The 12,667-nt window shown below is 40.8% G+C and overlaps 1 protein-coding gene across 2 annotated transcripts in view; it reads left to right on the top strand.

The window, feature by feature from the left end:
- Positions 1 to 12,667, top strand: part of cib2 (calcium and integrin binding family member 2) — a 194,200-nt gene that overhangs the window by 172,086 nt on the left and 9,447 nt on the right. For both annotated transcript variants that reach the window (XM_043680152.1, XM_043680151.1), the window contains one exon: positions 11,621 to 11,816. In XM_043680152.1, coding sequence (XP_043536087.1) covers positions 11,621 to 11,816 — 196 coding nt within the window. The remainder of the gene's footprint in view (positions 1 to 11,620; positions 11,817 to 12,667) is intronic.

The raw sequence follows: 12,667 nt of genomic DNA, 5'->3' as shown, positions 1-12,667 counted from the left end.
AAATTAACCATTTTGCAAACAATTATTTTCCTTTTCATTACTCCATTCCACCTCTGCAAAAGTGTTCACTTTTGTAGTTACTGTGTTTTTATCAGTCTCAACACACATGGCACACATGATCTTTAATATGACTGGGTCTTGTGATGGCACTCATCCAGGTTGTTGGCTTTCTCTCCAATATCTGCTGGTTGGAATAATGATTCAGTTTCAAAATCTTCTCAGCTGACACTACTGATCTATGCTGTTGCCTTAAACACATCTGTTATTCAGTTGCATTTTCTGTGTCTGACAAGGCAATCAAGTCATTTTGTGACTTCAGCTTCAAGATTCCATTGTTCCTGCAGTCAGATCCTCTCTAACTTGCATAGTCTGTTTGTCAGAGACAGACAGAATGACATGCCAGTCAATCTGGCATATAAAACACTGTCAATCTCTTCTGGAGGATTTAGCTTTCAACTTGCTTCTGCTGAGACGAGTAATAGCAATATGGATTTCTGGATTGCATATCTTGTCATAGCATTGGGCTCTCTGATTAATTTATCCTCTCAGAACAAGCACCATTCCATCACAGAGCCTCAATTTTATCTTCAAAGGTTTCACGCTTCGATTGTCATCTGTTGTAACTTCACATAGTTCTTTAAAGTTCATAATGTTTCAGGAAGTACTAGTGTCTGTCTGGCACTTTGTATTAATTTGATTATCTCACGCTGCTACTTTCATTATAATTGTTTTCATTTTTCTCCTCCAATAATCTCTCTGGTGCCAAAATTGATTTACCCAAATCATTGTCTTCACACTTTGTGGCTATTACCTTTATAGGTTTGTTGGTCTGCTTCCTAGCTAAACACTTGTGTGTAAAGTAGTTTTGCTTCTTGTGGTTAAACCACTGTTTTTTGATGTCTGATGTGCTTTCATTTGTCTTCTATGATGACCACAGTATTTGTAATTTGTCTATGGACCTTGTTTTTTTTTGTTGGTCCTTCTGTGAATCATTGTTACTTTTCTCCGCATTGTTGCATTTAAGGTGTAGACACTTTTCAGCATTGTGGATAGGTCTGAGCTGCTTATCAAGGTCTGTGGTCTGGGCTCCACATTGTGGACAAACTCCTTTGTTCTCCCACGTATATGCTGTATCTATTGATTTACAAGCACAGAGCCTCTGCACATTATTTATATCTTCTTTGAGAGTAAGATACCTCTCTCTTAACAGTTGCACTGTCATAGTAGGATCTCTCATTCTGAATATAATTGTAGCTTTGATAGGATTATCTTTCAGGTGCCTGAATTCATAGGATTTGTGAGCAATGCTAATACAGTCACATATCTATCGATGGGCTCTTTTTAAATTTGAGATCTATTACTGAGCATGTACTGTTCATAAACTACATTCACTTGGGATTCAAAGCACAAGTTTTTCAAAATTTCTGCAGTGTGTTTTTCTGTTCATAGGAAATACTTAGAGTGGTATGTACTTTGTAACAGACTCCTCAACAGTGGTAAAAATATCGTATTCATAGCCACTGTTATGGACCAGACTAAATCCCTGCAAAATATTTTAAGAAGCTAGCCTAGACAATTGCCTGAGGTTTTCATACTTTGTATGACATGTCCAGCAAAGTTCAACCACACCTCTATATAGTTCAGGCCAATAAAAATACATTTTGCATTTTGGCCTGAGTTTTCTTACTCCTAAGTGATCTCCTACAGGTATCTCATGTGCTACCTGCAACACCTTTTTATCACTCACCGATAGTATCTCTAATGAACCTCTGCACATTTTTCATCTGCCCGTGTACGTGATGGTCTCCATTTTCTCATCAAGAATTCATTTTTAAGGTAGTAGCATTCTGGGGTACATTCAGATTCTTTTTCTGTGTGTGCTGTTCGATATAACTCCTTTAGTTTTTCATCTTTCTGTTATAATTCAGCTAGCTGCTCTGAACTAAAAATATCCACTTTGTCCTCCACCTGTTGCTGTATTTTTTTCTCAACCATTTGATCAAACATAGTTTCTGGTAATTGAATTTAAACTTCCTTATCTTTACTCCTTGATTTCTTCTCCTGCTTTAACCTATGATGTTGTGACCTTGCTACCATGCAGGTAAAATCCCAAGTTATACTACCTATAACACCTCAGTTGTTGGATTTTCCACTAGCTCTTCAACCAGAGTAGACATCACTCCCACTTGTGATCCAGCTGTATCATTACCAAGATACTGTATTTCTGGAACTGACAATTTCTCTATTATTCCTATCACCACTTCACCAATTCTCACTCCCATGAATTCCACATATTACCACATTTTCTGGCAATACTCCTCAAATTGCATATCTCCTTATCTCTCATCAAAGATTGACTTGCTCCTGTATCTCTTAAAATTTTAATTTCTTTTCCTATTCCTCTTGGTCCACATGAACCACTCAGGTAAATTCTTTAAAGAGGTCTGGCACTTTCTTCTCAACCAATCCCTGATCAGGTTATACATTCTGGTGCAGCTTTTTAGCTTCCATGTTACCATTGCAACAAAACTCATTGGCTCATCCTATTTTCCCACATCTATCTTCCCAGTGCTTTTTCTAGACTATCAACACTGAGACTTCATGTGGTTTACTTTATCACAGTGAAAACACCAATGTTTACTATCTTCATTGAAACCCTCTTTTCTCCAACTTCTATCTCTTACAGATTGAAATTGATATTGGAAGCCAAACATTGATTTATGAACCAACTCATAATCCTCTGCCATTTTCGCTGCTAATCTTGCAGTCTTAACTCTCTGCTCTTCCACATGAATTATCACAACGTCAGGAAGTGAACTTCTGAACTTCTCCAAAATAATTGTCTCATTGAGCATCATATGTCGGATCCATTTTCAATGCCCTTATCCACTTATCAAAATTATTTTGTTTGATCCTTTCAAACTCAATGTAAATTTGACTAGATTCCCTCCTTAGATTCTTAAAATGTTGTTTGTAGGCTTCTGGCACTCACTCATGCATATAAGATGGCATTTTTCACCACATCATACACCCTGGATATCTCCTCTGATATTGAGGCAAATAGCTCTACCTACCAATTCTTTATGAATCAACAATACCTACATGGTCACTGGCCATTCCATTTCATTTCAGAAAGTGGCTAAACTAACGTCAAGGTTTCTACATTATTCTTGTCAAGCTTGGGCAACGTTTGAACATATATAAATTAGAACACCACCAGGCCTTTAGCTACGAAGGGATTGCTGTCATTAGTACTCCTACTTTTCACCTCTACCTCTGCCATTTTAAGTCGACTTTGTGTTTTCAGTTCCAACCTCCAATGTTCAAAAACCCTCTCTTTCTCCACTTCATCTGCTCTCAATTATAGTCCAAACTGTTTCATTTCCTTTACGTGTGCAAGCTGCTTTGATTTACAATTTGAATTTTAAACCATTTCCAAAGATTCCGCTGGCATTTCTGGCAACGTAAATGTTAAGCTATTGCTGCAATTTCCTCCCCTTTTTTGCATAGATAAAGGCAACCTCAACTCCAACTTGTCTGCCAATTCCAAAAGCTTTTCCTTGCTTGCTTTCTGTAAAACTCCTGAAGTGACTTCTTCCACCACAGGAAACTCTTAGTGACTGACAGAGCCATTATTACACAAGGCGCACTCTATTTACCAACCAAGTAAACACCCAAGAACAAAGAGCAAAGAAAATTACAGCACAGGAACAGGCCCTTCGGCCTCCAAGCCTGCGCTGATCCAGATCCTCTACCTAAACCTGTTGCCTATTTTCTAAGGATCTGTATCCTTTTGCTCCCTGCCCATTCATGTATCTGTCAGGATACATCTTAAATGCGCTATTGTGCCCTCTACCACACCCACAGGCAACATGTTCCAAGCAATCATCACCCTCTGCCTAAAGAACTTTCCATGCATATCTCCCTTAAACTTTTCCCCTCTCATGTGACCCCTAGTAATTGAGTCCCCTACTCTGGGAAAATGCTTCTTGCTATCCACCCTGTCTATACCTGTCATGATTTTGTAGACCTCAATCAGGTCCCCCTCAACCTTCATCTTTATAATGAAAATAATCCTAATCTACTCAACCTCGAGGGTGTAAATTTGCTCGCTGAGCTGTAGGTTTGATATCCAGACGTTTTATTACCTGGCTGGGTAACATCATCAGTGGCGAACTCCAAGTGAAGCGAAGCTGTTGTCTCCTGCTTTCTATTTATATGTTTGTCCTGGATGGGGTTCCTGGGATTTATGGTGATGTCATTTCCTGTTCATTTTCTGAGGGGTTGATAGATGGTATCTAGATCTATGTGTTTGTTTATGGTGTTGTGATTGGAGTGCCAGGCCTCTACGAATTCTCTGGGACAGGCTAAGCAAAGACATGCCAGAGAATTCCTAGAGGCCTGGCACTCCATCCACAACACCATAAACAAACACATAGTTCTAGATACCATCTATCAACCCCTCAGAAAATGAACAGGAAATGACATCACCACAAATCCCAGGAACCCCATCCAGGACAAACATATAAATAGAAAGCAGGAGACAACAGCTTTGCTTCAATTGGAGGTCGCCACTGATGATGTTACCTAGCCAGGTAATGAAACATCTGGATATCAAACCTACAGCTCAGCGAGCAAACCTACACCCTAAACCTCAACCTGAGCTACAAACCTTCACAAACCATGCTACTCAACCTCTCTTCATAAAAAGCACACTCTATACCAAGCAACATCCTGGTGAACCTCCTCTGCACCCTCTCCAAAGCATCCACATCCTTTTGGTAATTTGGCAACCAGACTGTATGCAGTATTCCAAATGTGGTTGAACCAAAGTCATACAACTGTAACATGACCTGCCAACTCTTGTAGTCAATACCCTGTCCAATGAATGAAAGCATGCTGTATGCCTCCTTGACCACTCAATCGACCTGGAGAAAGTGAGGACTGCAGCTGCTGGAGATCAGAGTCGAGAGTGTGATGCTGGCAAAGCACAGCAGGTCAGGCAGGATCCAAGGAGCAGGAGAATCGACATTTGGGCATAAGCCCTTAATCAGGAGGGCTTGCTGATGAATGGCTTATGTCCAAAATGCCAGTTCTCCTGCTCCTCAGATGCTGCCTGACCAGCACCACACTCTCCACTCAATTGACCTACGTTGCCACCTTCCAGGAACAATAGATCTGATCACCCAGATGTCTCTGTATATCAATTTTCCCCAGAGCTTTTCCATTTACTGTATAGTTTGCTCTTGAATTGGTTCTTCCAAAATGCGTCATCTCACATTTGCCCGGATTAATCTCCATCTGCCAACTCTCCAATCTCTCTATATTCTGCTGCATTCTTTGACTACCTTCACTATCTGCTTCACTACCCGATAAGAGAAAACCAATACTCTCCACTCATTTTGTTGAGTGCAATAATCCTAAACCCAACCTGGAATTAGAAATTTTGATCCCGGACGAGCCTCCAGTTTGCTGTAGACCAGAACAAAGCCCATCAAAATAGATTAAGAAAATAGTCTAGACCCCAACTTTTTTCTTATTTTTAAAGGCAAGTGTAAGGCATTGTGTTCCAGATGCAATTCAATTGGTCAAATTATCAGGCTTGAAACAAAACAATTTATTCTTACAGCATAGTTAAAATACAAACAAAAGAAAAACGAATTGGAATAACATAACTGTCTAGGAAAATGTAACAGAATATTTGATTATTTAACTACTAAATAGCAATGGTTCCAAAATAGCAAATTCAGTAAAATAGATTGTCCGATATGTCATTCTCGCATCTGGGAGGAAAGAACATCAAGAGAAAACTCAAAGAGAGAGAGAAAATTCACACATTTTGTTGTAGAAGGGAGAGATACATAGCAGCTTTCAAAGCACAACAACTACTAAAAGTTAAGCTAAAATCCTGGTTCTCTGGGAGTTTGACCCCAGCCCTTCATGCTGCTTCTATTGTTCCAACTTTGGAAAAAAGATCCCAAGGCCTCACAACTGTTTATTTTGTTGGCTGAGAGCAGACCACTTGGTACCTCTCTCTCAACCTCTCTTCATAAAAAAAGGACAAAACATATCTCTTAAAGCCATAGTATCATCACATTGCCATTACAAATGGAAAGCTGTCAGCCCTGCTTCATAGCATCTTACTGTTTGACTATCACTAGGAGAGGAAATTGAATTATTTCAAGTGTGGAAATGGTCGGAGGTAGCTTCAAAAACTGGTCACCCACTCAAAAACTGACCCACCATTCACCTCTTTCTATTACCTCCATCTCACGAGAAGCAGTGAGAAAACCTTCTCACTGTTTAATTCTTTGAGGACTCATCCATGACCAACAATCTTTAGGATCCAGGAACTGCCATCCTCTGATTGGCCAGCTGCTTCTAAAGAGGTAGAATTCCACTTTCAAGGTCAAAGAACATTAATCAGCTTCAAGCATATCAGATAGAAGTAGAAGAAGACCATTGAGCCCCTCAAACCTGCTGCACCATTTCAGAAGATCATGGCTGGTCTCCTACCGCAGGTCTACGTTCCTACATGATCCCTTAATATCCTTTAAATGCCTCGATAATCTAAAATCTATTGCTTTCAGTCTTTAATACGTTCAATGTTGTATCCACTGCTGAGTGAGGTAGAGAATTGGAAAGATTCACAACTTTGAGTGAAGAAATTCATACTCATTGTAGTCCAAGATGACCAATGGCCCCCAATCCTAGGACAATGACCTAGGGTACAGTAAAACACAGCAATTCAGGCAGCATCCGACGAGCAGCAAAATCGACGTTTCGGGCAAAAGCCCTTCCCTTTGCCCGAAACGTCGATTTCAAAGCTCCTTGGATGCTGCCTGAATTGCTGTGCTCTTCCAGCACCACTGATCCAGAATCTGGTTTCCAGCATCTGCAGTCATTGTTTTTACCCCTACAGTAAAACACCCCTTGTGAATTTTGTGTGCCTCAATCTGATCACGTCTTTGGACTGGGCTTGTATTCCAATCAGTTTGTCTTCATGAGACAATACCCTCATCCCATAAGAGCATAGACATAGCAGCAGAAGTTAGGCCATTTGGTCTATTCGATCATGGCTGATACATTTTTCAACCCCTTTTTCCCGCTTTGTCACCGTAATCTTTGATACCCTTGGCAATCAAGAACTTATCTATCTCTGTTTTAAATATACTCAATGACTTGCCTCCACAGCCTTCTGTGGCATTGAATTCCAAACATCCACCATTCTCTGACTAAAGAGGATTCTCCTTATCTCCATTCTAAAGGGTCTTTCCTTTACTGTAAGGTTGTCCCCTTGGGTGCTTATCTTTCCTACCAAATGGAAACATCCTCCCAACGTCCACTCTGTCCAGGCCATTCAATATTCTATAAGTTTCAATTGGAACCCCCTTGATCCTTCTAAACTCATCAAGTATAATGTTAGAGTCCTCAAATGTTCCTCATTACGAGGACCATTCTCTGAATCTTTTCTGGACATTCTCAAGGGCCAATATATTCTTCCTGAGATATGATTTACAAAATTGCTCACAATACTCGAAACATGGTTTGACCAGAGCCTTATAAAGTCTCAGAAGTACATTCCTGCTTTTATATCCTAGTCTCTTGAGATGAATGACAACATTGTATTTGCCTTCCTAACTACTGATTCAACCTGCAAGATTACATTCAGAGAAACCTAGACTAGGACTCCCAAGTCCCTTTGCACTTCAGATTTCTGAATTTTCTCCCCATTTAGAAAACAGTCCATGCCTCTATTTGTCCTACTGAAGTGCATGACCTCACACTTTCCCACATTGTATTTCATCTGCCACTTCTTTGCCCACTCACCTAACCTGTCTAAATCTTTCATTAGCCTTCCCGCCTCCTCAATACTTTCTGCCCCTCCATCTATCTTTGTATCATCTGCAAACTTAGCCAGAATATCCTCAGTTCTTTCATCCAGATCATTATTGTATAAAGTGAAAAGTTGTGGTCCCAACACTGACCGTTATGAAGCATCACTAGTCACATCTTGAGGAAGACTCTTTTATTCCCATTCTGCCTTCTGTGAGACAGCCAATCTTCTATCCATGCTAGTACCTTGCCTCTAACACAATTGGTCCTTATCTAACTCAGCAATCTCCTGTGCTGCACCTTATCAGATGCCTTCTGGAAGTCCAGATAGATAACATCCACTGGCTCTCCTTGGTCTAACCTGCTTGTTACCTCCTCAAAGAATTCTAGCAGATTTGTCAGGCATGACCCCACCCCTTGATGAAACCATGCTGACTTTGCCCTATTTTACCATGCGCTTCCAAGTATTCAGAATTCTCATCCTTCACAATGGACTCCAAAATCTCACCGATGACTGAGGTAAGGCTAATCAGCCTATAATTTTCCATCTTTTGCGTTACTCCCTTCTTAAATAGGGAGTTGCATTAATGGTTTTCCATTCCCTGGGACCCTCCCTGACTCCAAAAATAACTGAAAGATCACTACTAAAGCGTCCATTATCTCTTCAGCTATCTCTTTCAGAACTGTAGCCCATCTGGTCCAGCTGATTTATTCATTTTCAGACTTTTCAGTTTTTCTAGCACCTTCTCCTTGTTGATGGCTACCATACTCATCTCTGCCCCCTGACTCTCATGAATGTTTGGAATATTACTCATGTCTTCTACCATAAAGACTGATGCAAAGTACTTATTTACTTCCTCAGCCATTTCTTTGTTAGCTATTTTACTTCTCCAGCATTGTTTTCCAGTGGCATAATGTCTACTTTTGCCTCTTTTTTGCCCTTTCTATATCTAAAGGAACTCTTGCAATCTTTCCTAATATTACCAGCTAGCTTCCTCTCAAATTTAATCTTCTCCCTCCTTATTTCTTTCTTTGTTGTCCTCTGCTGATCTTCATAATCTTCCCAATATCCTGGCTTCCCACTGCCCTTCATCACATTACATGCCTTCTCTTTTGCTATCCCTGACTTCTCTGGCCAGCCATGGTTGCCTCACCTTTCCCTTTAGTATGCTTCCTTTTCCTGAGGATGAAGTTTTTCTGTGTCTTCCGGATTACTCCCAGAAATGTCTGCCATTGTTCCACTGTCTTTCCTGCAAGGCTCCTCTCCCAGTCAATTCTGGTCCCCTTTTTCCCTCATGCCTCTGTAGTTGCCTTTTTTTAACTGTAATACCATTACATCTATTTCCACCCTCATAGGATCCCTACAGTGTGGAAACAGGCACTTCGGCCGAACAAATCCACACCAACCCTCTGAAGAGTAAGCCACATAGACCCATTTCCCTATCCTTTACTTTACATTTACCCCTGACTAATGCTCCTCACCTACAATATCCCTGAATACTATGGGCAATTTACCATGGTCAATCCACCTAACTTGCACATCTTTGGATTGTGGGAGGAAACCGGAGCACCCGAAGGAAACCCACGCAGACATGGGGAGAATGTGAAAACTCCACACAGACAGTTGACAGAGGCTGGCTTGTCCTTCACAAATTACAGAGCAAATTCTACCATATTATGGTCACTACCTCCTAAGGGTCAATTCACCTGAAGCTCCCTTGTCAAGTCTGCCTCATTGCACAGCACTAAATCCAGTATTGCCTGTTCCCTAGTGGGCTCCACCGCAAGCTGCTCCAAAAAGCCATCTCGTAGACATTCCACCAATTCCTTTACTTGCAATCCACTACCAACCTGGTATTCCCAGTCCACCTGCATATTGAAAACCCCATGATCACTGTAATTTTACTATTCTTATATGCCTTTTCTGGTGTATCTTATGCCCCAAATCTTGACGATTGTTTGGAGGCCGTTACATAACTAACATTATGGTTTTTTACCTTTGCAGTTCCTCAACACTACCCACACAGATTCTATATATCTGACTGTACTTTTTTATTGCTATTGGTTTAGTTTAATTTTTTATTAACAAGGCAACCCCACCCCTCTGCACACCTGCCTGTCTTTTCATTAGGCTGTATATCCTTGGATATTTAGCTCCCAGTCTTGATCCCTTTGTAGCCATATTTCCATGTTTCCCACCATGTTGTATCTGCCAATTTCAATCTGCACCACAAACTCACTTACCTTACTCCATATACTGCATGCATAGATACAAAACCTTCAGTCCTGTACTGACTGTGCCTCTTCTCATTGTTATTCGTTTATCCAGTGTGTTTGAAGTTTGAATCCTAACCCTTTCCAAACACTTTGTCCTGTTTTGTGTACTAGAGTCTTTAATAACCTCTCCTGAGTTCTCCTTTCTTTTCAATTTTTTTTCATATTTTTTCATGCAGTTGAATCCAACCCCACAGATGTTATCCTGCTGCTTATACTTCTTGGAGTTTTACCCTTCTCTTTGCTTCCTGTCTTCCTAGTTTAATGTCCTGTTGGCCATCCTATTTACTCTTTTCACTAGAACACTAATCCCAACTTGTTTGAGGTGGAAACCGTCCCACGATCCCTCCTCTTCCAATATCGATGCCAGTGCTCCATGAAAAGAAACCCCTCTTTCGCACACCAATCTTTTAGCCACATATTTACTTCTCTTATTCCAGGAATCAGTTCATGAAGAACAAATGAACCTTCATTGCACTCACTCCAGGGCAAGTCTACCTTTCATTATGTAGGGAATCCAGAAAGGTGTGATTAATATCTCAAAGAAGAAAGTGAAAGTGAATGTACGGGTTTGTTCTGAGAGGATGTCCCCATCTGTCTGTATATCTTCCTGTTCTACCTCTTTTTGACTTTGTTGCTTCTGACATTACCGATAAACCTGTCAATGAGCACAGTGCTAAAGTATGTTACATCAGTGTAGACTTTCTGGAGTGCAGCCCTGTTATGTGTATAACTGAAGGAAAAATGTTTTCACCCAGATGGTAATGGGAACCTGGAACTCATTGCTTGTAAGAGTGGTAGAGGCGAAAACCCTCATCACATTTAAGATATATTTAGATGTTCACTAGTGATGCCAAAGCACACAAGGTTATGGGCTCCGTGCTGGAGCAGTCAGAATAGTTAGTTACCGTCATAGACATTTACAGCATGGAAACAAAGTCCTTAGTCTAACGCTTCTGTGATGATCAAAACAACTCCTTATGACGATAACTAAGTAGTACTGAGAGTAACTCATTCCAAACAACTAGCCTCAACCATCCATACAGGCCATTCAAAAGGAATTTTAGTTTGGCTCTCCTCTCAAATGGAATTAGGTGGCTGGCCTCTCCCAGGTTACTGACTGACCAAGAGACAGTCACCATCTAGGACAGGCTTCAATGTTGTCCTTGTTCTCAAAATAAATTTAGCACTATTAGTCATAACAATTAATTCTTCAAGAAAGAAATGGACCAGTTCTTGACTAGGACAAAGATCACTATCGAATAGAGGGAAAGTGGATTATTGTCTAAAGTGAACTCCTGGATTATGGGAATCGTAGGGCAATACTCCAGGATATTTTGCCCCTGCCAGTGTTTATCTGCCCTTGAAGGGAGGAGTGGGGAGAGCTGACCATAGCTAGTCACAATGTGACAATCATTTTTAATGTGGAGTGGGCTTGGTGGATAATTTGGTCTTTTCCTGTGCATCATTTCTGTATGTCTACACAATGTACTGCTTCTGTCTCCAAAAGATTTCAACACAGATAATTTAATCTGCAAGTCAGACCTGGAGAAGACTCTTAATAAGTTGACTCGAGAGGAGCTCGCCCCTGAAGAGGTGACCCTTGTCTGTGAGAAAGTGATTGAAGAAGCTGATTTGGATGGTGATGGGAAACTTAACTACCCGGATTTTGAGAATATGATTGGCAGAGCACCTGATTTCCTCAGGTAGGTCACGATAAGGAAAGCAACCTTCTGACACTTCAGTCAGTACTTCAAATCAGAGAAAGACCAGGAGGGAGAATAATGAGTGGTGAATACATAGCAGACTGTTTCTGAAGGCTGCAATACTTTGCATGCTTTCTATTTTCAAAAACAGGTTAAATATTGAACACAGATTACATGGCTCAGTCTGAGCACTTCCATGTCATGTAAATGTGCTTTTGTTGAATTCACTGTGTTGTAGGTTCCCTAAACAATGTAGACAGTTTAAGAAGGTGACTCAGCCTTCTCAAAGGCTGTTAGGGTAGCTCATGATTACTGGCCCAACCAGTTTTAAAGAAGTATAAAACTAGTTGACGGGAGGTAGCGCAGTAAAGATGATACTGGACTATAAATCCCAACGTTTGGACTAACAGTCCAGAGACTAGATTCAAATCCCACCATGGAAGCGGTGGGATTTAAAATTTAACTTATTAATAAACGTGTAATAAAAAAACTAGTCTCAATAATAACAGTAGTGAAATTATTGGATTGTCATAAGGACCCACCTGGTTCCCTAATAGATCCTTTAGAGAGGAAATCTGCTGTCCTTACCTACACGTGAGTTCAGTCCCACAGCAATGTGACTTACTGTTAATTGCCCTCCACAGTGGCCTCATCAGTTGCTCAAGGGCAATTTGGTGGACTTACAAATTTCAAGAACAAATAAATAAATGTGGTAGAATGTAGGTGAGACGGGTGGGATTAATACTAAGCAGCCAAGCAGGATGACAGGTTTTGTGATGGGCAGGTTGCAGGTGCAGGATATGGGGTGAGGAGCCAATGTGGGGATGGGGGGAGGGGGGAGCTGGTGCGGG

This window comes from Chiloscyllium plagiosum, chromosome 40, assembly GCF_004010195.1.
Source record: "Chiloscyllium plagiosum isolate BGI_BamShark_2017 chromosome 40, ASM401019v2, whole genome shotgun sequence".
In the NCBI taxonomy this organism is placed as follows: Eukaryota; Metazoa; Chordata; class Chondrichthyes; order Orectolobiformes; family Hemiscylliidae; genus Chiloscyllium; species Chiloscyllium plagiosum.
This window is presented reverse-complemented; position numbering and strand designations above follow the sequence as displayed.